The sequence below is a fragment of the Bufo bufo genome, chromosome 8 (genome assembly GCF_905171765.1).
Source record: "Bufo bufo chromosome 8, aBufBuf1.1, whole genome shotgun sequence".
Lineage (NCBI taxonomy): Eukaryota > Metazoa > Chordata > Amphibia > Anura > Bufonidae > Bufo > Bufo bufo.
Genome location: NC_053396.1, coordinates 53,109,466 through 53,133,856, shown reverse-complemented (window position 1 = coordinate 53,133,856; position 24,391 = coordinate 53,109,466). Strand labels below are relative to the sequence as shown.

The 24,391-nt window shown below is 43.6% G+C and overlaps 1 protein-coding gene across 1 annotated transcript in view; it reads right to left on the bottom strand.

The window, feature by feature from the left end:
- Positions 1-24,391, bottom strand: part of GLA (galactosidase alpha) — a 50,593-nt gene that overhangs the window by 5,681 nt on the left and 20,521 nt on the right. The window contains exons 2-6 of the mRNA XM_040405037.1: positions 23,319-23,493; positions 16,337-16,514; positions 3,896-3,987; positions 2,594-2,755; positions 2,056-2,253 (exon numbers count right to left, since the gene is read on the bottom strand). Of these exons, the coding sequence (XP_040260971.1) occupies positions 2,056-2,253; positions 2,594-2,755; positions 3,896-3,987; positions 16,337-16,514; positions 23,319-23,493 (805 nt within the window). The remainder of the gene's footprint in view (positions 1-2,055; positions 2,254-2,593; positions 2,756-3,895; positions 3,988-16,336; positions 16,515-23,318; positions 23,494-24,391) is intronic.

Sequence of the window (24,391 nt, the reverse complement as noted above, 5' to 3'; positions counted from 1 at the left end):
GACCTTCTCAGAGAGCTGGCGGTGACATTGGGTCATTGTCACTAGTTGAGTACCTCAGGGGTCAGTACTGGGCCCTATCCTCTTATTATATTATAATATATTTATTAATGATCTTGTAGAAGGCTTGCACAGTAAAATATAAATTTTTGCAGATGACACTAAACTGTGTTAAGTAATTGACACGGAAGAGGACTTTATACTGCTACAGATGGATCTGGATAGATTAGAGGCTTGGACAGAGAAGTGGCAGATGAGGTTTAACACTGACAAGTGTAAGGTTATGCACATGGGAAGGAATAATGCAAGTCACCAGTACATACTAAATGGTAAAACACTGGGTAACACTGACATGGAAAAGGACCTAGGAATTTTGGTGAACAACAAACTGAGCTGTAGAAACCAGCGTCAGGCAGCTGCTGCCAAGGCCAATAAGATAATGTGGCAATATGTGATATATTTATTGGTTATATATTTTATATGTAAACTTGGGAAAGGGGGTGATTTATACTTAATATATTGGCGTTTTAAAATTATTTTTTTTTACTGTTTATTTATCTTTTTATCCCTTGTCCTATTCACCCTAATAGAGCTCTATTAGGGTGAATAGGACTTCACACTCTCCCTGCTGCCCTGTGCATAGTACACACAGCAGCAGGGAGATTACCATGGCAGCCAGGGCTTCAGTAGCATCCTGGCTGCCATGGTAACAGATCGGAGCCCCAGGATTACACAGCTGGGGCTCTGATCACAACTGCCACTGCCACCAATGAGGAGGTGAGGGGACTCTGTAGCCACCGGGGGGGGTAGAGAAGGGCGCACTGTGCCACCAATGTTTTTAATACTGGGGAGGAGGGAACCCTCACAATGTAATACACTGATAGTGTGCCTACGAGACCCATCCTGGAGGCTGGGCCTCATAGGCCTCCGTAGCTGCCGGGCCCCAAGGCCTTTGGAGCAAAATAAGGGAGCGCGAACCTCCCATATGCGCAGTCAGCACTGACACGGCATATGAAGGGTTAATTTACAGGCACCTGTGTTATCCCCGATGCTGGTGGATGCAGCAGGGGTCCGGCTGGTAAACTCAGGTACGAGCATTCTCATCAAGGGTCCTTAAGGGTACTTTCACACTTGCAGCAGGACGGTTCCGACAGGCTATTCACCATGTCGGATCCGTCCTTCCGCTATTTTGCGGTGTCGCCACTCCGTCCCCATTGACTATAATGGGGACGGGGGCGGAGCTCCAGCGCAGCACGGCGGTGCACCGCGAAAGCCGCCGGACTAGAAAGTCGGAACTGCAGGACTTTTTAGTCCGGCGGCTTTCGCCGCGCACCGCCGTGCTGCGCCGGAGCTCCGCCCCCGTCCCCATTATAGTCAATGGGGACAGAGCGGCGGTCCGGCAAAATAGCGGAAGGACGGATCCGACATGGTGAACAACCTGTCGGATCCGTCCTGCCGCAAGTGTGAAAGTACCCTAAGGTGTTAAAAACTATTCTATATGCAATAAAATCATTTTTTGTAATATACTTTCATTTTTTCACATTCTATTTAGAAAGGAGGCAATGGAATTTCAGGTGTCTAATGCTTTAGAATCACCACACCTGTACACCAGTGACATGTCAGCGTTCTACAGATTCCACAGTGATCAATGTACAGACCAGAGGACATATCGAAGCTCCTGCTGTGCCAACTGCTCTCTACTAAAGCCTGACTTAACACATGCGGTGTACCGAGCCTATACTGATGTGCTATACCAGGCTTAGTTGACACAGGCAGATACAGCAAAGTGCTATGCCAAGCTCCTGTATGCGTAAGCTCCACTTGCTAAAAGCTCTCTATAGTACAACAGTGCAGAAGACATGCGTCGCTGGAATCTGTACACCACTGACATGTCAGTGGTGTACAAGTGTAGGGATTCCAAAGCGCCAGAGAGACCTGAAAAAAAAAAAAAGTTCAAAAGGTTATGTACACATCATTTATTAAAATAAATATTTCAATAGAAACATATTGTTCATTAACTGACAAAAGCATAATACTGCACAATCTGCCTTTTATTACCATAAGCACTCTGTACCCCTGGACACCAAGGGGGTCTTGGTTGATGGCAATGACTTCTTGGTTCTGCAAAAGTTCTTTGGATCTTGGATTGATATCTCGCAAATCATTAGACATTAGCAATGGAGCAGCCATGATGGACCAAAGAGCCATTTGTGTGACTTCTTGATCCCAGCTCAAGCCAAAGTTACCAATAACAAGCTGGTAAATAAAAAAACAGGAGTCACAAGAAAGAGACAATAGCAACACAAACAGCACAAACGTAAGCCAGGTTGTGGTGAGAAGATTTACATTTAGTAATGCTCTAAACTTGGAGATAATGACATTCTTTCAGTTTTTGTTTTTTTGAAGAGACCATTCTTGCAAAAGTGACCACATGAAGTACACCACAGATTAGCTGTCACTTTGTAAGTATTTTCTCAACAACTGATTGTAAAATGTAGTTTTTTAGAAGTCAATTTAAATTTTGAGAAAAAAGGATTTGGAGAGATACAAAGAAGACTGAATTATTTAAAAGCTGGCAGTGTGACAATCTACCAACCATGTCTGGGTCATTCCATGCTCCGGGCCCAGCTGCAGGAACCAGCTGATCTTGTAAAGCTGCAGTGAAATCTATCAACGTCTTTACACTTGCCCAAGAATCTTGAATATCATCAAAATTTCTCCATGAGTTACAGTACTCAGCCACTTCAGTATAATTGACCTAAAGGGAGTAAATCTATTAGAAGACAAACAAGGATATCGGTTGATAATGTGGAGCATAGAACGGAGTAATGCCACCAGCTACCCCATAAAAATGTCATAGTGCAATGCCTTCAACAAATTGAACCAAACTGCTCTAGTATCACTCTTAGACATGTTTGAAATAGAGGACAGCAGCACACTTAAAGGGGTTATCCGGAAAATAATATTGATGACAGGATATCACATTGGTGGGGATCCCAGTCTCATCACCAGTACTGATCAGCTGTTTCAGGAAGCTACGATCCTCACTGGAGCTCTGATTAGCGCAGCAGCCTCCCAAAGCTTACAGCACAGAGCTGTACATCGTACAGTGGCTGTGCTTTGTACTGCAGCTCAGCCCCATTGACTTGAATGGGGCTGATCTCTGCAACTAGTCCATGTGACCGATGTACGGTGACATCACATGGTCTAGGAAGAGGCTGTGCGCCTGGCCTCTTCTAACAGCTGATAGACAGGGGTCCCAGGTGTCAGCCCCCTGCTTATCTGACATCGATGACCTATCCTGAGCATAGGTCATCAATATTAAATCCTGGATAAACCCTTTAAAAGGGAGGTTTTCCTACTACCTGGAAACCTCCATCTGAGAATTCTTGAGATGCTGAAGGAAATGATAAAATTCCTACTGATGTCCTTAGGAGTAGCTTATTGCAATATTATTATACAGTTCAAAGCAAACTATATAAAGTCTTATGCAGTGTACTCCCTCTAGTGGTGGCTGCAGGTACACAGAATTGTATCATGTGTGGCTATGTTAAATAAAAGAATTGGAGTATCGGTGTAAACCAAGGTTACCAGTTGCCCAACATTTTGTTGTTCCACGTGAGGCCCCAGAACACCCCTTTAGAAACCCTGCATAATTGTATGACCACTATTTCTGGTCTCATAGGACAGAAGACAGCTGTGAAATATCACTGCACTGACAACAGGGACCCATACTGCACTTACCTTGTTGCACCACTGGCCTTATCTCTGACAACTGTACACATGGGATTTAGCACAGATTCACTTTCATTCCAGATGTGAAATCATAACATGAATCATTTTAAGCAACTTTAAAAGGAAATCTGTCTTTGCTTTAAGAGCACTATTAATTCCTTACCTTCGATAAATGACGAGCATACAATGGCCACTCACAAGAATACACTATATTTCTACCTGTCTGGTTCAATGCTATGGACATACGGCGGTATCCTGCAAGAGTGCACAAAAAACGCATAAGATGCTGTAGTAGAAAGTTTAGGTGAGAAATAAAAAAAAAAAAATACACATTAAAGTTGGGTGGATGGATCCATTATTTATATTAATTATTAACCTCTTCAAGACAGTGCCAGTTTTCACCTTCCTGACCAGACCTATTTTTGGTAATTTGACTTGTAGTAATTTTGGAATGCCTTTACGTATACAATCGATTCTAAGACTATTCTGTCGTGACACGTCTTACTTTATGCTAGTGGTAAATTTGAGTCGATACGTTTTACCTTTATTTATTTAAAAATCAATCAAAAATTTACAGAAAATATTTGGAAAACTTGCAATTTTCTAAATTTGAATTACTCTCATTTTAAGGGTATGAGCACATGGATCGGTGGTGATGCGTCATGGCTGGACGGCAACTTTACTGTGCAGCCATTAACAATGAAGACTGAAAGCTGCAGAATTCATTAGTTAACTGAAAGTGAGCTGCGGGCTAATTGGCTGCACGGTTCTTGACTGCAGCTTGTCACAACCCAACCGATCACGTCCGCTCTGTGTGGTCGTACCCCAAAGCTACATGCACACGGCAGTGGTTTTTTGCGGCCTCCGTTCCGTTTTTTTTGCGGATAGGATGGTTTCCATTTCATTTCAAGGGATCCGTTAAAAATGCGGAGGACTCGTCCACTTCTTATCCGCATCCGCGTTTCACGTCCGCCCAAAAAATACGGCATGTCCTATTCTTGTCCGCAAAAAAATGCGGATGACCAACGGAAGCCATCTGTATGTCATCCGCATCCAGGGTTTTTTGCGGATGGTTGCAGGGAAACATGTATATATTAAACTTCAAGAATTACAGCCTTCAGGGTTTTTTTTTGCGGACCGGAAAAAAAAAAAAAAACTGAAGACATACGGAAACACAACCTACAAAATTTGCGGACGAACGGATGTGGATGTAAAAAAAATAAATAAATAAATAAAAACACAGGAACACGGATCTGCTATTTGCGGACCGCAGTCGTGTGCATGTAGCCTAAGACAGATAGTTATTAACATTCACTAGAGATGAGCGAAGTCAAATTTCCTTGCGCTTCGTGGTAACGAATCATATTGGGGACACCTGGGAAATAGTGACATAAAGTAATAACCTTCCAATTATCATTCAAAAGAGCGTTTCTACAGGGAGGAACAAAAATACCAAACTTCAAAAAAGCTAAATTTAGCCAACTAAGAGAGGCCATAGGCCTAACTAACTGGGACAAAGTCCTCAAAAATAAAATACAGCCACAAAATGGGACATCTTTAAAAACATCCTAAAATCTCATTGTGAGAGGTACATACCGTATGGGAATAAAAGGTTAAGGAACAAAAAGAAACCAATGTGGATAAACAGAACTGTAAAGAAAGCAATAAATGACAAAAAGAAAGCATATAAAACACTAAAACAGAAGGGTAGCACGGAAGCACTGAAAAACTATAAGGAAAAAAACAGAACATGTAAAAAACAAATAAAAGCGGCCAAACTAGAGACCAAGAGATTAATTGCCAAAGAGAGTAAAACTAACCCTAAAATGTTCTTCAATTATATAAATGTTAAAAAGTATAAATCTGAAGGTGTCGGCCCTTTAAAGAGTAATGAGGGGGGAGTCGCAGAGAGCGACGAGGAGAAAGCAAAGCTGTTAAATATTTTTTTCTCCAATGTATTCACTGAGGAATATAAACTGTCAGATGAAATGCTGAATGTTGAAATAAATTCCCCATTAAAAGTGTCCTGTCTGACCCAGGAAGAAGTACAACAGCGACTTAAAAAGATCAAAATAGACAAATCGCCAGGACCGGATGGCATACACCCCCGTATCCTAAGGGAATTAAGTAATGTCATAGCCAGACCCTTATTTCTGATATTTGCAGACTCTCTACTGACAGGGAATGTCCCACAGGATTGGCGCATGGCAAATGTGGTGCCGATATTCAAAAAGGGTCCAAAAACAGAGCCTGGAAACTATAGGCCGGTAAGTTTAACATCTGTTGTGGGCAAACTGTTTGAAGGTTTTCTGAGAGATGCTATCTTAGAGCATCTTAACGGAAATAAGCAAATAACGCCATATCAGCATGGCTTTGTGAGGGATCGGTCATGTCAAACTAATTTAAATCAGTTTCTATGAGGAGGTAAGTTCTAGACTTGACAGCGGCGAATCAATGGATGTCGTATATCTGGACTTCTCCAAAGCATTTGACATTGTACCACATAAAAGGTTAGTATATAAAATGAGAATGCTTGGACTGGGAGAAAACATCTGTAAGTGGGTAAGTAACTGGCTGAGTGATAGAAAACAGAGGGTGGTTATTAACGGTACACAGATTGGGTCACTGTCACTAGTGGAGTACCTCAGGGGTCAGTATTGGGCCCTATTCTCTTCAATATATTTATTAATGATTTTGTAGAAGGCTTGCATAGTAAAATATCAATTTTCGCAGATGACACTAAACTGTGTAAAGTAATTACACTGAAGAGGACAGTATACTACTACAGAGGGATCTGGATAGATTGGAGGCTTGGGCAGAGAAGTGGCAGATGAGGTTTAACACTGACAAATGTAAAGTTATGCACAAGGTAAGGAATAATGCAAATAACCCGTACATACTAAATAGTAAAACACTCGGTAACACTGACATGGAAAAAAGGATCTAGGAATTTTAATAAACAGCAAACTAAGCTGCAAAAAACAGTGTCAGGCAGCTGCTGCCAAGGCCAATAAGATAATGGGTTGCATCAAAAGGGGCATAGATGCCCGTGATGAGAACATATTCCTACTACTTTACAAATCATTAGTCAGACCACACATGGAGTACTGTGTACAGTTCTGGGCTCCTGTGAACAAGGCAGACATAGCAGAGCTGGAGAGGGTCCAGAGGAGGGCAACTAAAGTAATAACTAGAATGAGGCAACTACAGTACCCTGAAAGATTATCAAAATTAGGGTTATTCACGTTAGAAAAAAGACGACTGAGGGGAGATCTAATTACTATGTATAAATATATCAGGGGTCAGTACAGAGATCTATCCCATCATCTATTTATCCCCAGGACTGTGACGAGGGGACATCCTCTGCGTTTGGAGGAAAGAAGGTTTGTACACAAACATAGAAGGAGGATTCTTTACGGTAAGAGCAGTGAGACTATGGAACTCTCTGCCTGAGGAGGTGGTGATGGTGAGTACAATAAAGGAATTCAAGAGGGGCCTGGAAGTGTTTTTAGAGCGTAATAATCCAGGGAGTTATTCTGATTGCCTGATTGGAGTCGGGAAGGAATTTTTTATTCCCCTAAAGTGAGGAAAACTGGCTTTTACCTCACAGGGTTTTTTTGCCTTCCTCTGGATCAACTTGCAGGATAACAGGCCGAACTGGATGGACAAATGTCTTTTTTCGGCCTTATGTACTATGTTACTATATTTTTCCTAAAATGGCTAATGCACATGTTAGAAAGAGGAAGTAAGAAGCCCAGGAACGAGGGATCACCCATAATGCCAGGCAGACAGCCAATCAATCTGCAGATAGCCAGCCCCTGTGATGTTACAAGTTTATAAAAAGTCTCCTCCTGCCCGGTCTCCGCCACTTTCCAGTGAACTTAGTCACTTTGTGTAGGGAGGGATATTACAGACACTAGGGACAGCGATAAGGAAAGACTTTATTAACAAAAAAATTACTATTGAGCAGTTCAGGGACAGCTTAGAGATAGTGTAGGGATATAATAGGGAGGCATTATCCACACTGAAGGGGAGAGTGTATGGGCCAATAGAAGAGTTTAAAGGATAACTGTCAATTTTTTTTTTTTTTCCCCAATATTGGATTTTGGTGATTAATATCACCTTGTTTGCCATGTTTTAACTTTTGGCTCTTTAGTAAATAACTCCTAAAAACCACATTTATGCCCCCAGTATATGCTATTCTTACCCAAGATTAAAATCAGGTTGCTATGACTCATCCGTCTTCCAATTGTGCTCAGATGGAAGACGAAGGACGCACAAGGAGGCCGTCCTACTGTGTGCGTGTTCATGTTGCTGGCTGGAACCGACAGTGAAGCACAGCGAGTCTCCTTAAGCCTGCCGAGTCCCGCCCGAGAGCCGATGGTATATTCTAACCCCCAGGCGTTCCCATGGGGGGGGGGTTAGAATATACAGGGCCACGCCGCTCACAGGAGTACATTTATAAACTGTAATCCGTAACTTTAACTGTAATCATCGCTCCTCTCTTTACTTGGATACCTTACTCTCAGCTCCGGTAACAGCAGGCAGTGCGGGCGGTGATCACTCCCTGACGTCAGTGAGCGAGCGCCGCCCGCACTGCCTGCTGTTACCAGAGCTAAGAGTAAGGTATCCAAGTAAAGAGAGGAGCGATGATTACAGTTAAAGTTACGGATTACAGTTTATAAATGTACTCCTGTGAGCGGCGTGGCCCTGTATATTCTAACCCGCAGGCAAGCGTCCCCGTCACCATGGGAACGCCTGGGGGTTAGAATATACCATCGGATCTCGGCGGGACTCACACCAGGGAGAAACTGCTCCGTGTCCTTCAAGAGGAAATCGAATACTGGCTCCCTCCTCGCCAACTTAAAATCGGAACCATGGTCACCGACAACGGGAAGAAAATAATGCCTGCGATGCTTAAAGGAGGGCTGACCCATGCGACCTGCATGTGCATGCCTTTAATTTGGTTGTAAAGCAGTTCCTGAAGTCCTACACCCAATGGCAAGACATCCTGAAAATGGCTAGGAAACTGTGCATGCACTTCAGCTATTTACACCGCAAAGCACACCCTCCTTGAGCTGCAGAGGCAGAATAACGTTCCCAAACATCGCCTGATATGCGACGTTTCCACCCTTCACACGTTGGACTGACTATATGAACTATATGAGGAAGGCCGTAAACTATTTCTTGATGATGCAGGCGGACAGGAGCACTCCCCTGTGTAACTTCGACGTTAGCCAGTAGCAGCTCATGCTTGACACCTGCCGTTTGCTTAGGCCCTTTGAGGAGGACACTATTTGTCAGTCGCCAGGACTATGGGATGAGCAACGTTATTCCAATCCTTAAAGTCCTGGAACAGATGCTAATAAATCTGGCTGGCCAGTGGACAGGAGACACGAGGACATTCACACACACAAGCAATGCATACAGAAAAGGGTGGCTTTTCTGCACAAGTGACAGGAGAGGAGCAGGAGGAGATAGAGGGCGATGAGGCAGATGACTTCGACACACCGTGGCAGTGTGCAGTGGAGACAGGGAGTCCTGCTCCAAATCCCTTGCGCAAATGGACAGATGCATGCTGAGTTGCTTGGTTATTCAGAACCATATTATCACCATTCGGCAGAGGCATGACTAGTGGCTCTCCACCATGTTAGACCCTCACTACTGCTCCAAAACAGGGGCCTTTTTTGCACCCGCTGAGAGGGAGGATAAACTCCACTACTATCAAGACATCCTATGTAGTCAGTTGGTCCACTGCCTATGTGGACCATCGCCCATCCTCACGAAGGTTTGACCGTGGGGGCCCTCTGAGCTCACGTTCCACAGCCATAGCTGCTGGAGGGGTGTGGGGGTAGCAGCAGCACCAGCTCTATCAGCAGGAACTTAAGTCTGGATTCTTTAATGATTTGCACATTTCTTCACCCACCTACTGAAGAAACCACCTACCAGTAAGACATGGAGCAGAACCTGAACCAGCAGATTGTGGCATACTTGGACTGCACCCTGCCATCCCACATCAAAGATCTCCTGGACTACTGGACAGCCAAACTTGATTTGTGGCCGCATCTGGCCTAGTTTGCCCTGTACAAGCTTTCCTGCCCGGCCAGTAGTGTGGCATCAGAGCGGGTGTATAGTGTGGCGGGGGGCATAGTTACCCCAAGAAGAAAATAGCCTTTCCACCCAAAAAGTGGAGAGACTGACCTTTGTGAAGATGAATCAGGCATGGATCAGCCAGGATTTCGACTCGCCAGTGCCTGAGACATCAGACCAGATCATTCTGGGTGCCACACCCAAACTTTGTGAAAAGAAACCCGTTTCTTCTGGCCACCTGCTTCATCCACTATTCTCATGCCATCCACCTGCTGCCAAGTTCTCCTACTGCCACCCACCATCTTGTGCTGTTAGTGCCACTGATGTTGCCCGCCCCCCACTCTGACTGACCACTATGTTGACTCCTCATACGGTTGCCACCCTCCTCACACTAACTGGGCCACTGTGTTGACTACTCATGCGCTTGCCACCGCACCACTCTGACAGGGCCACTAGTGTCTCAGTTTGATCTTGTTCACATCACCATTTTTTTTTACCCTTCTGATCTGCTAAACACAACGGATCCTGTCTTTGGAGCATCTGTAAGGCCTGTATCACACGGTCATGAATTGGAAGCCAAAAGCAGGAGTGGGTACAAAACACAGAATACATGCAAACATTCCAATCACATGTCATCTCTGTTTTGGATCCACTTCTGTTTTTATTTGACCTTAACAATACTGATGGATTACTGACCAAAGGCTGACCATGTGAAAGCGGATGCTGAAAAGACAGGATCCATTTTTGCGGGTTGTTCTTATGACAGATTAAAAGGGGGGCAAAAAAACTGTGACGTCAACACAAACTTACTGCTGACACCCTCTCCACTCTGTCAGGGGGAAACTACTTGTATCAGCGTGTAACAGAACAGATTCTGTAGAAATCTATGTGTAAAAGAAGTGCACTCTATAGTACAATCTTGGGACACTGCACGGTTCTTTTTACCCGACGCCAACATTGACCTGTAAGGATAAGTTCACATTTGAGCTATTTGGTCAGTTTTTGCTCCGTAACTAACTAAATAAGTGAAGTGTCAACTGATTCTAAGGGCTGTTTCACACGCGTGGATGCCGTGCGTGTCATCCGCTGCGTGAAAGAGTGCCAAGCCCCGCACTGGACAGCAGAGACATGATTGATAATGCTCCGTGCCGCTCTGTGACCTTTTTACTACAAAATCACAGTGACAATTTTTATTAGAATTTTAAAAATACAAATCCAAAAATATTAAAACATACAGTCATCCCATCATAACATAACCAGCAATATCCAAATAGCAAAGAATATGCTACAATAATACACATCCATCTCAAATATCAGAACAAAGATAAATGAAAATATCACTGGTAGTGAGCAAAATAGAACCGACACAGAACACTTCCTTCACTCACACTTCTACAGGACTGAAAAATAAAAGATGTGAGTGTTCAAGTGTTATTTTTTTTGTCCCTCTTACAGTGCATTATAATACATAGTATATTGTAATGCATTGAAGTTGTCAGTATTACACTGACAGTTGCCTATGCAATCCAGCCTGGGGCTGACTCAGCAGCAATCAGCACCCTACAATCACATAATGGGGAGCCAATGGGGTGAGAGAGAGAGAGCCCCCTCCCTCTGTAAACCTCTTCGATGTGGCAGTCGGCATCTAATGGGTTAATCTGCCCTCATCAGAGCTTTCAGCAATGCCGACAGAAACAGCAGGGGCCTGGTTGTCTGTAGCAGTCAGGCCCATGATGTTAATCAAGCGGGCACAGCTTTTGTACCTGCCTGAGCAGTGCACCGTACATGAACAGTGCAGGGCAGCAAGTCCCTTCCCTCTGCAGCTTTTCTACCATATGTCTATGGAGAATTGACTATAATCATATTGGAGCAAATGTACTAATCCTGAAATGCAGTGTAAACGGTGACCGGCCATATCTATCACTATTACATGCTGGATGATAAATTCTGCGTGCAGCTAGACACTTTATACAACCTATTGGCTAACTTACTTTGAGACAGAATTTGAGTCAGAATTTTGGCGCAACTTGGGTGAAAAGTGTCACATTAGGTCATCTCCCTTACTCACTAACATTGGCTGGCTGCAGTGGATATTTCTAAAACTAGAAGCCTAAAATGCCCCATGTTTTGGTGCATTTTACCACAAGGTCTAGGATTAGGCCTCATGCACACGAACGTTGTTTGTTTCCATGTCCGTTCGTTTTTTTGCGGATAGGATGCGGACCCATTCATTTCAATGGGTCCGCAAAAAATGCAGACAGCACACCGTGTGCTGTCCACATCAGTATGTCCGTTCCGTAGCCCTGCCAAAAAAATAGAACATGTCCTATTCTTGTCAGTTTTAGGCATTGTTACAATGGATCCGCAAAAAAAAACAAAAAACAGAACAGATGGCATACGGAAGACAGTGTTTTTTTTGCAGACCGCAAATCCCATATGGTCGTGTGCATGAAGCCTTAGTCACATTAGTAAATGTTTTCAAATGTGCTTTGCTCCCTCTATTCTGTTCTATGGTAATACTACACGTGTGCGTGCTTTTTCTGTAATTTCAATAAAAGTGAATGAAGACCTACATCCATTTTTAGCAGACTATGTTTATCATGCAATTCGCAAACACAGACCCCATATTCCAGAGGCCACCTCTCCATTCATTCTCTGCCTAGGTGTGGAGGACACCTCATTAGGCAGGACTGGGGACCATCATTCTTGATATAGGTGCAGGCTCCAGAAGTGGAAACTGTAACCATTTGGCATTTCTAGTATATTGTGTGGATATGTACCTAAGAACATAAGCACGTGGCAGCCTATTGCCCCCTGCAATGGTAAATCGTCACATAGTGCACAAAGAAACCATATGCTGTTCCCATCACTAGCGGCATTGGAAAGGTGAGAACATTTTATAAATACTTTGGTGAAAAAAAAAAAAAAAAAAGGCTTCCAATTTCAAAAGGTTTGTTAGACAATGAGTTCATAGAAAAAAGCCCCTTATTTAGAATCACTATTAGGGCAATTTCACACAAGCGTTTTCACTGCAAAATACATACGGTCATGTGCATGAGCCCTAAGACAGATTTTAAAATCGGCAGCATGTTAACTACTTCCAATTCCTCTGAGAGGGGGTTGTCCAGTGAGATACACTGTTTATATAAAAGGCACCAATCCCCAGCTACTATTCCAATCCTTACTGGATCCCTGCTAGTCTCCACTTCCTATTCCCAGCTGGAGATGCCTGCTCTGCCAATCACTGGCTAAGACATGTCACTGCTGCAGCCAGTGATTCGCTAAGGTACAATACCATCTTCTGCCATTTCCTGTATGTAGAGCCAGGACCTGCAAGCAGAGACCAGCGGGGCCCAGTAAGCATTGGACCAGCAGTGGCAGAAAATTGGTGAGGTGAGTAATGCTTCATTTTTAACCACTACTGTCCCAATGTTATTGCACCAGACAACCCCTTTATATGTTGAAAAAGGGTCCTTCATAGATTACTGCTGATCTCTGGAGTCAGACAACCTATGATCGGCTACTGTATTTCTGGGAGATTGTCTAAGGCAGACAGACTTTGTAAGGCTTTTAAAACCACTTTTCCCATCTCTGAAAAAACATTCAAAAGCATAGATTTTGCATTATTATATGTTATTTAATATTTAGTTTCAATGCATCAGCCAACTAAGGTTTGGAAGAGGCATTAACAAGCAGACATCTGAAAAGAAACGATAATTTACAAATCACTATCTTTACAATACTGTTCCAAATGTAAAATGTAGGCGTAATAGAGGAGCATAACAGAGTATAGAATCCCAGTATGATATCACCAGTACACCATTAAATATCTGGTTTTGTTCTGACAGGCTTGTGCTCTGTTCACAACTGTGTGATGCTTTGTCACATATGGAAACCACCATGGAGTGCCAGAACCACGATGGACACCGGTGGGGACTGATGGACCCCACGGATTTATAATGGAGTCTACTGCTGCATTCATTATGTTGACAGAGAAATAGAACTGAATGCAGTCCTTTTCTCACAATCAAAAGCAACAGAGTATGCAAGGGAGCCTCTGACAGATATGTGAACTTAAGTGTCCCTTTTATCAGACCCTCCAGTGTAGGGCTGCAACCATTAATCAAAGTTATCGATAATATTCGATAACAGGATTCCTTGTCAACAAATCCAGTTATCGAATAATCGGCCGATTCGTTGCTATGCAGGGCGGGAGCAGGCGGTCAGGGTCCTTAACCGGCAGTAACTTTTACTTCAACTTTAAATCAGCGCATCTTTACTAACTTACAATGAAGCTCCGGTAACAGGCGGAGCGGGCGGCGGCGTTACGTCACTTACTCGCGTGACGCGCCTGCTTCCATCATAAAGTGAGTGAGTGACGTTACGCTGCCGCCTGCTCTGCCTGTTACCGGAGCTTCATTGTATTTGTAAGGTGATAAATATCATAGAGCTGATTTAAAGTTCAAGTAAAAGCTACTGCTAAGGAATAGTCTGAATACTGATGTGGCCGGTGTATTGGGAGATCTGTGGAAGGCACTGTCATGGGGAGGGGGGATCTGTGGATGGCACAGTCATGGGGAGGGGGGATCTGTGGAAGGCACAGTCATGGGGAGGGGGGATCTGTGGAAGGCACTGTCATGGGGAGGGGGGGATCTGTGGATGGCAGAGTCATGGGGAGGGGGGATCTGTGGATGGCACCGTCATGGGGAGGGGGGATCTGTGGATGGCACCGTCATGGGGAGATCTGTGGATGGCACCGTCATGGGGAGGGGGGGGATCTGTGGATGGCACTGTCATGGGGAGGGGGGGGGGGGAATCTGTGGATGGCACCGTCATGGGGAGGGGGGATCTGTGGATGGCACCGTCATGGGGAGGGGGGGGGGGAATCTGTGGATGGCACCGTCATGGGGAGGGGGAATCTGTGGATGGCACCGTCATGGGGAGGGGGGATCTGTGGATGGCACCGTCATGGGGAGGGGGGATCTGTGGATGGCACCGTCATGGGGAGGGGGGATCTGTGGATGGCACCGTCATGGGGAGGGGAGATCTGTGGATGGCACCGTCATGGGGAGGGGAGATCTGTGGATGGCACCGTCATGGGGAGGGGAGATCTGTGGATGGCACCGTCATGGGGAGGGGGGGGATCTGTGGATGGCACTGTCATGGGGAGGGGGGGGATCTGTGGATGGCACTGTCATGGGGAGGGGGATCTGTGGATGGCACTGTTATGGGGAGGGGGATCTGTGGATGGCACTGTTATGGGGGATCTATGGATGGCACTGTTATGGGGGATCTATGGATGGCACTGTTATGGGGGATCTATGGATGACACATATAGCATACGATGCTATATAGTGCCATCCACTGATCGCCCTCCCCATAACAGTGCCATCCACAGAGCTCCCTCCCCATAAGTAAGTGTGTCATCCACAGATCCCCCATAAGTAAGTGTGTCATCCACAGATCCCCCATAAGTAAGTGTGTCATCCACAGATCCCCCATAAGTAAGTGTGTCATCCACAGATCCCCCATAAGTAAGTGTGTCATCCACAGATCCCCCATAAGTAAGTGTGTCATCCACAGATCCCCCATAAGTAAGTGTGTCATCCACAGATCCCCCATAAGTAAGTGTGTCATCCACAGATCCCCCATAAGTAAGTGTGTCATCCACAGATCCCCCATAAGTAAGTGTGTCATCCACAGATCCCCCATAAGTAAGTGTGTCATCCACAGATCCCCCATAAGTAAGTGTGTCATCCACAGATCCCCCATAAGTAAGTGTGTCATCCACAGATCCCCCATAAGTGTGTCATCCACAGATCACCCAAAAGTGTCATCCACAGATCACCCAAAAGTGTGTCATCCACAGATCATCCATAACTTGTCTTTTTTACATTGTAATGCAAAATTTTAATAATTATGTAACTCCTAAATTTGTTTTAATATGGCCTTTGAACATAATTTTTCAAGTAAAATCATATAAACCCCTTTTTTTGTCATTTTGGTGTTTTTTCCTGATTAATCGATGAAATTATCGACAACTAATAAATTATTCAAATAATCGTTAGCTGCAGCCCTACTCCAGTGTGGTTGGACCCAATGAGGCGAGCATACTTAATTGATCCCTGCTGCTGGGTTCGGGCTCGATTGCTCCTCCTCCTGAGCCACTATTCCAGGGTGTACCAGCATCAACTTCCTATTTCACGGGGGTCATGTGACCAATGACTGCCAGTGGTGGTCACGTGACACATGACTGCTGCTGCCAGTCATTGGATGTGGTGGTCACATGACCCACATCAAGAAGGATGCTGTCGTGGGTACACATGGAACCAATGATGCATGAAGAGGAGCCAAGGAGCCAGAAACCAGTGGCAGGTATCAGGTATGTAAGCTCACCTATGTGGGTACAGCCACAGTAGGAATTCTGAAAGAAACACCAAATGAAGTCTGTTTCTTACATAGCAATGGACCGTAAAATATCACAATAAATTATACAATATTTCTTGGCTCTTACCATCTTCAAGTTTCTCCAGAGTTTCATAGTAACAACCGTCAAATTTGAGCAGATCTACTCCCCAGTCAGCAAAGGTTTGTGCATCCAACTCATAAAATCCCTGGCTTCCTGGATATCCAGCACATGTTTTTTTACCCACGTCCTGGTATATTCCAAGCAGTAATCCGTGAGCATGAACCTGGGTGAATGATTACAATGAAGTTTACCTCTTGCAGTATAATTTCAAGTAATGCATTCATCTATATTTTCTGAGTTGTTGTTTAAAGGGAATCTGTCACCAGTGTGTCCACATATTCATGAGCTCCCAGCTCTCCTTGGAGCTGACTGGTAGCTTTCTTTCCAATGCAAAACAGAAAACAAATTGCTTACCAGTAATCGTTTTTCTCGAAACCCATGACAGCATCCAAGCGAAAAGGACCTCCCATCCAAGACAGTAAATTTTGAGGATATAAAAACTTCACATCCCCACCACACCTCAGGGGGGATCCATCGAAGACATTAATAAGCAAAAGAAGAAAAAAGAAGAAAAAGTACCACCAACAAAAGGAAAAAAAAGACCCACCACCAGGGAACCCATACAGGATTTTTTTTCCCCCCTAGATCTATCTGGGATCTGGATTAAACTTTAACAAAAAACATAACTCTATATTAAGTCTAAAGGGTGGGAAACATTTTGGAGTGCTGTCATGGGTTTCGAGAAAAACTATTATCGGTAAGCAATTTATGTTCTCCCCTCACCCATGACAGCACCCATGCGAAACTAAACTATGAACCAAAAAATTTAGGAGGGGGACTACTGCTTGCAGTAGATTCCTCCCAAAAGCTGCATCAGCACATAGAGGTTTTAAAAAAGTATGCAGGAAGACCAGATGGCTGCTCTGCAAATCTGAGATACAGAAGCATTCGCTCCCCCTCTCTCTGCCCAGGTTGTGGCAACTGCTCTTGTGGAATGTCCTCTGGGACTGAAGACCTACGGTAGTAAAAGATGGGCCATAGAGATAGCCAACTTAACCAACCTAGCAATAGAGGCTTTTTTTAAAATATTTACATGGATCTTGAAATTGGATCAGAAGATTCTCATCTATTCTTTACTTGTCTGTAGAATCTAGATAGGTTATTAAACACCTTTTAACGGCTAAACAATAAAAACTCTGCTCATAGGGTTACTAGATTTGGACAAAAAAGGTAAGATTAGGTCCTGATTTCTGTGGATATCAGAAACTACCTTCAGAAAAAAAAGTGTAATGGCCTGATAATGATCCGTTCCTCTAAAATCTTGGTGTATGGGACAAAGGGTAATTCGCCTGGCAGATGTAATGGCCAGCAAAAAGGAAATTTTTAAGGTGAGAATCTTTATTGGGATTTGATTGATAGGTTGAAATGGAGAACGGGTCAGTGCAAAAAGTACTTAATTTAAGTTTCAAAGGGGAGTCAGAAGGAAGTAACCTGGCAGCGGTTGACAAACCACACTTTGAAATATTTATTGGATGTTACCGATTTCTTACTGGCCAATAAGGTAGTAATTACTTTGTCTGATAACCCTCTCCTAGACCAAATCAACCTCTCAGGCGATCCTCCCACAGTGGTAACATCCAAGGGGGTTCGATCACTAGATTTTGCAACATCATGAACCAAGATCTTTTAGGCCATCTTGGGGCAATTGGAATTATTTAAGCTTTCTCCTGTAATACTTTTTTCAAGACTCCGGGAATGAGAAAAAAAAAGAAAAGGTGGGAAGTCATAACCCAAATCCTGGTTCCACCTCTGAGCTAATGCATCTATCCCCACTGGATCGTCTCCTCTGCGGAGAGAAAATAATCTGGCCACCTTCTTGTTCTCCCTCGTTGAAAAAAGGTCTATAGTTGGCTGACCCCATTTGTGGACAATCTGTTGAAAAATTTAATCATTTAAACACCATTCTCCCTGCTTTAACTCTTTCCTGCTCAAGATGTCAGTTAAGAAATGGTCTTTCCCTCTGAGGTGAACTGCTCTGAGAATCAAACAGTTTTTTTCCCCATTATCTGAAAAATCTCTTAGGCTAGGTGTAAAACTCTCTACTCTGGTGTCTCCCTGATGATTTATGTAAAGGACTGCTGTCATATTGTCAGATGGATCTGAAGGAAGCTTTTCAATGACCTGCTTTATTGCTTTTAGCCCTTTGTAGTTTGAAGTCGCTTTCTTATCTGAATGTCCCATCCACCTCACCAAAAATTGCTTCCTGAATGGGCTCCCCAACCCCAGGGACTTGCATCTGTCGTAAAAGAAATCTGATGCTGAGAAGACCACAGCAATCCCACAGATAGATTGTTTGGGTCTGTCCACCATAAGAGAGACATCATTGCTGTGGAAAACCGATGAAAGTTGAAATCTAAGATTCAAGGGGAGCCGTTCAAATTTTTTAGGATATCTGACTGCAGAGGTCTTAAAGAGGACCTTTCATGCGATTTTATTATGGGAGATATATACCTGTACTTGCGGGGTACCCCCCGCTGATGCTGCCACCCTGCTTGATTTTTTTAAATATTCCTCCTATGCCCTGTCGGATTTCTCCCACTCAGTATGCCAATACTGAGCATGGGAGCAATGAGGAGGAGAGTCTTTCTCCGTGGGTGTCTCCATCTCCCCTGGCTGTAGTGCTGTCCAATCGCAGCGCAGAGCATCACAGCCAGAAAAAACCTCCCTGGCTGTGACGATCTGTGCTGCGATTGGACGCCCACGGAGAAAGACTCTCCTCCTCATTGCTCTCATGCTCAGTATTAGCATACTGAGTGGGAGAAATCCGGTGGGGCACAAGAGGCATATTTAAAAAAATAATAAAGCAGGGTGGCAGCATCAGTACCCCGCAAGTACAGGTATATATCTCCCTTAATAAAAACCCATGAAAGGTCCTCTTTAAACGTATCAAGCATATGAAACTGCCAGGATTGCCAAAGTCATGAGTCTAAGAATTGACATGGCTTCTCTGAAGGAACAAAAATAAGTCCAAAAGAAAACACAGACCCGACGGATCAGAGGGTCTATTTTTTTCTGGGGAAGGAAACATGCTGATTCCAAAGCTTTAAAGGTAGGTATCAGCACTTATCTAATGGGTCACTAAGACACCCTAAATCATCACAGGGAAGGGACAATCTTTTGGCAATTTTTGCCACCGTAGGAACTGTGTCCCAGACTGACGATATCTGTACATCAAAGGGATACTTCCTTTTCACTGTATTTGGAACAAAAAAACTGCAGCTTTTTCAATTCTATTTTAATTAAAGCAACCATATTATTATGAACTAGAAAAACTAGACCTTCAAAAATCTAATCCACAATGGATTTCTGCTCTAAATGCATAGTTGACATAACAGCTTTCAGGGGTGTGGAAATTAAAAAAAAAAACTATTTGTCGAAGGACTAAAGTGGGGGCTCAATCTACTTGTCCCTCATGACCATCTACTTGTCCTGAACTTATACTAATGTTATACTGTATGGGGGCGGGGGCCACAAGGAGAGGTTATGCTGTATGGGGGTGGGGGCCACAGGGAGACGTTATATTGTATGGGGGCGGGGGCCACAGGGTGACGTTATACTGTGCGGGGGCAGCCGCTTGGTGACGTTATACTGTGCGGGGGCCACAAGGAGACGTTATACTGTATGGGGGCAACAGGGAGACATTATAGTTTATCAAGTCCCACGTGCAGTGCAGATTGCAGGCAGGGCCAGAGCCTCAGAAGACAGACAGCACAACCTTTATTTCTGACACCCCTGCAGATGAGCGTTCCTCCCGGAGCCTGTCCACATCGCAGCTCCCGGCCTGACCTGCAAGCGCTGACTGGGGTCACATAGCATTATACTGATTTATGATGCTATGTAACCCTTACAGTTCTGGAATGTATTGGATAACACTGACATAATGCTGTCAGTGTTATCCAACACATTCCAGAACTGTAAGGGTTACATAGCATCATAAATCAGTATAATGCTATGTGACCCCAGTCAGCACTTGCAGGTCAGGCCGGGAGCTGCGATGTGGACAGGCTCCGGGAGGAACGCTCATCTGCAGGGGGCCGTGGGGTCTCTCACTCCTCTTCTCCCATCTTGGCCTGCAATTACTCAGTCTCTGGAGACGGTGTGCTGACTTACTGTGCGCTCCTGTGCTGGCAGGTGGGCGGAGACTTCGATACAGGAGCCGGGAGGAGCGGGGGCCGCCTGCAGGAAGTGATATGTACGGTACTCATATGCACGATGCAGGGGCAGGCTGACATAGATGTAGGAGCGGTCAGCTCGCGGTTAGCATATGACCGCTCCTATTACTGCCCAACCGACATGTCCCTGCTACTTGCCCGCACAGGGCTAAAGAACTGTTCAAACTACTTGCCCGGCGCCCGGAACTGCATGTCCCGGGCGTCGGGCGATAGGAATTCCACACCCCTGTTAAATTTTTAGGGCGATATACACCACTATTAAAATAAAAATGAAAAATACATATAAAAATATATCGAGCACCTGTTCACTATCAAATACAGGTTATTCATAAGGATACATTATTTTTCTTTTGAGATTAAAATCAATCGGATGCTTTGTGTTTAAACTAAAGATCCAACTAAAGCTCAGTCTATGAAAAAAGGGGATAAGACATTCTTCAGATATATAAATGAAAAAAAGAAATTAAAACAAGGAATAACTAAATTAAAAACAAAGGACGGAAGGTATGTAGAAGAGAATAAAGGGCTAGCCGACTGCCTTAATGAATACTTCTGTTCAGTTTTTACAAAAGAAAAAAGAGAAGGACCTCCACTAGAAAGGATGACTAATAAATCATTTGATGCATGTATCTTTACAGAGGAAGATGTTCTAAGTTTGCTGTCTAAGGTGAAGACAAATAAGTCACAGGGGCCTGATGAGATACACCCAAAATTATTAAAAGAGCTTAGTGGTGAGCTGGCAAAACCGCTAACAGATTTATTTAACCAATCATTAGTAACAGGAGTCGTCCCGGAAGATTGGAAATTGGCAAATGTCGTGCCCATTCACAAGAAAGGTAGTAGGGAGGAATCGAGCAACTATAGACCAGTGAGTCTGACATCAATAGTAGGCAAATTAATGGAAACCCTATTAAAGGATAGGATTGTGGAACATCTAAAATCCCATGGATTGCAAGATGAAAAACAACATGGCTTTACTTCAGGGAGATCATGTCAAACAAATCTTATAGATTTTTTTGACTGGGTGACTAAAATAATAGACTGTGGAGGTGCAGTAGACATCGCATATCTAGATTTTAGTAAGGCTTTTGACACTGTCCCACATAGAAGACTTATCAATAAACTGCAGTCATTGAGCATGGACTCCCATATTGTTGAGTGGATTAGGCAGTGGCTGAGTGACAGACAACAGAGGGTTGTAGTCAATGGAGAACATTCAAAACAAGGTAATGTTACCAGTGGGGTTCCACAGGGATCTGTACTGGGACCAATTTTGTTTAATATCTTCATAAGTGATATTGCAAAAGGCCTCAATGGTAAGGTTTGTCTTTTTGCTGATGACACAAAGATATGTAACAGGGTTGATGTTCCTGGAGGGAAACGCCAAATGGAAAAGGATTTAGGAAAACTAGAAGAATGGTCAGAACTCTGGCAACTGAAATTTAATGTGGATAAGTGCAAGATAATGCACCTGGGGCGTAAAAACCCAAGGGCAGAATATAGAATATTTGACACAGTCCTGACCTCAGTATCTGAGGAAAGGGATTTAGGAGTAATTATTTCAGAAGACTTAAAGGTGGGAAGACAATGTAATAGAGCAGCACGAAATGCCAGCAGAATGCTTGGATGTATAGGGAGAGGTATAAGCAGTAGAAAGAGTGAAGTGCTTATGCCGCTGTACAGAACACTGGTGAGACCTCACTTGGAGTATTGTGCGCAGTACTGGAGGCCATATCTCCAGAAGGATATAGATACTCTAGAGAGAGTTCAGAGAAGAGCTACTAAACTAGTACATGGATTGCAGGATAAAACTTACCAGGAAAGGTTAAAGGACCTTAATATGTATAGCTTGGAAGAAAGAAGAGACAGAGGGGATATGATAGAAACTTTTAAATACATAAAGGGAATCAACTCGGTAAAGGAGGAGAGCATATTTAAAAGAAGAAAAACTACCACAAGAGGACACCGTTTTAAATTAGAGGGGCAAAGGTTTAAAAGTAATATAAGGAAGTATTACTTTACTGAGAGAGTAGTGGATGCATGGAATAGCCTTCCTGCAGAAGTGGTAGCTGCAAATACAGTGAAGGGGTTTAAGCATGCATGGGATAGGCATAAGGCTATCCTTCATATAAGATAGGGCCAGGGACTATCCATAGTACTCAGTATATTGGGCAGACTAGATGGGCCAAATGGTTCTTATCTGCCGACACATTCTATGTTTCTATGTAATACATCTCCCTATTTAAAAGGTGGGCTTTATATCATCTCCATGACAGGGCCTCTTGATTTTTTTCTATTGCCAACACTGAAAATGTTTTGGTGCTGCCTGAGTAATGTGAGAAAGTGTTTGGCCGGATTTTTTAGATGTTATAGCGAGTCAAATTTTTTGTATCGTTAAGATGTTCTAGTATACACATTTTCAACTTCCTAGTCCTCGGTGTGCAGCCAACATACATTAAATAACACGGCAAACACTGCATGGCAAATGTCATTGGCACCATTACAGTTATTAAAATTCTTGATCTTTGGAGGGCAGAATAAACCCTATGACAGATTCCCTTTAAATGTGTGTTTTTTTTATTTTTTTTCATGCTCAAGTAAAAAAAAAAAAAAAAAAAATGCTTATTCTTCTCCAGAAATCTTGTGCTCTGTATAGAGCGCCTTGGAACTAGAGGGGGCTGGGGCACAAGCAGAGGGTTATCCAGTTCTACAAAGCTCTAGAGACTGTATGGACCAGTTATAGTCTTCAGTTTTATGCTATATAGCTAATCACGTGAATGCACAATGTAACTTACATAGTCGGCCAATTTCTTGATTCCTCCAGGAAATCTTGTGGGATCTGCTTGCAATCTATTGTTTTCATCCCGCTGTGTAGCCAACCAGCAGTCATCAATGCACAGGTATTTGTATCCAGCTTTTACCCATCCATTTGATACCATCACATCTGCCATCTGCATGAAGAGCTGTTCACTGGAAAGCATACCGTTATTAGAATCACCCAATAAAGAGATGATGGGAGTTAGTTTTATAAATCACAGACTGACTGTACAGTACCTATTACATAGTGCTGTAATGTTAAAACCAGCTCTGACATTGGACTTATTCTTACAGGAGTTCTATATCATTTCAATGTTTGCAGGTATAAAATAAATACACAGAACCCTTCAGAATTTTCTATATTTCTGCATAAATTTAACATAAAACTACGTTAGATTTTCACTTGGTCATGATAACCAAACTATTGAGTACAAATTAGTAGACCTGGTCATTTATTTATTGAGGAAAATGATCCAATATTATGTCTGAGTATCACAAAAGTATGTGAACCTTTAGAAGAAGAGTTGTTTATGCTCATCATGCTGCAAAAGGTTACAAAACCATCTCTAAGTCCATATTTACACAGTCATTGTTCCGTCAGTGATTGTGAGCCAACACAGAACAGGTGCCGATCTTTCCCCATATACCTCATCTCTGTGGAAACTCCACTCCTGCTTTTGGCTCACAATCACTGATGAAAATCCCTGACCAAAATACTGATATGTGCATTAGGCCTAAAGAATATGGACTCCACCAATCCACATTTAGATTGGTGTCCTGTCAGACGTTCTAGGGACACCCCTCAACTGGTTAAAAATCCTCTGTAACCTTTAGGGTCCATTCACACGTCCGCAATTCTGTTCCGCATTTTGCGGAACGGAATTGCGGACCTATTCATTTCTATGGGGCCGCACGATGTGCTGCCCGGATCCGGAAATGCGGACCCGCACCTCCGGGTCCGCAATTCCGCTCTCGAAAAAAAATAGCACATGTCCTACTCTTGTCCGCAATTGCGGACAAGATAGGGCATTTTCTATTAAGTGCCGGCGAT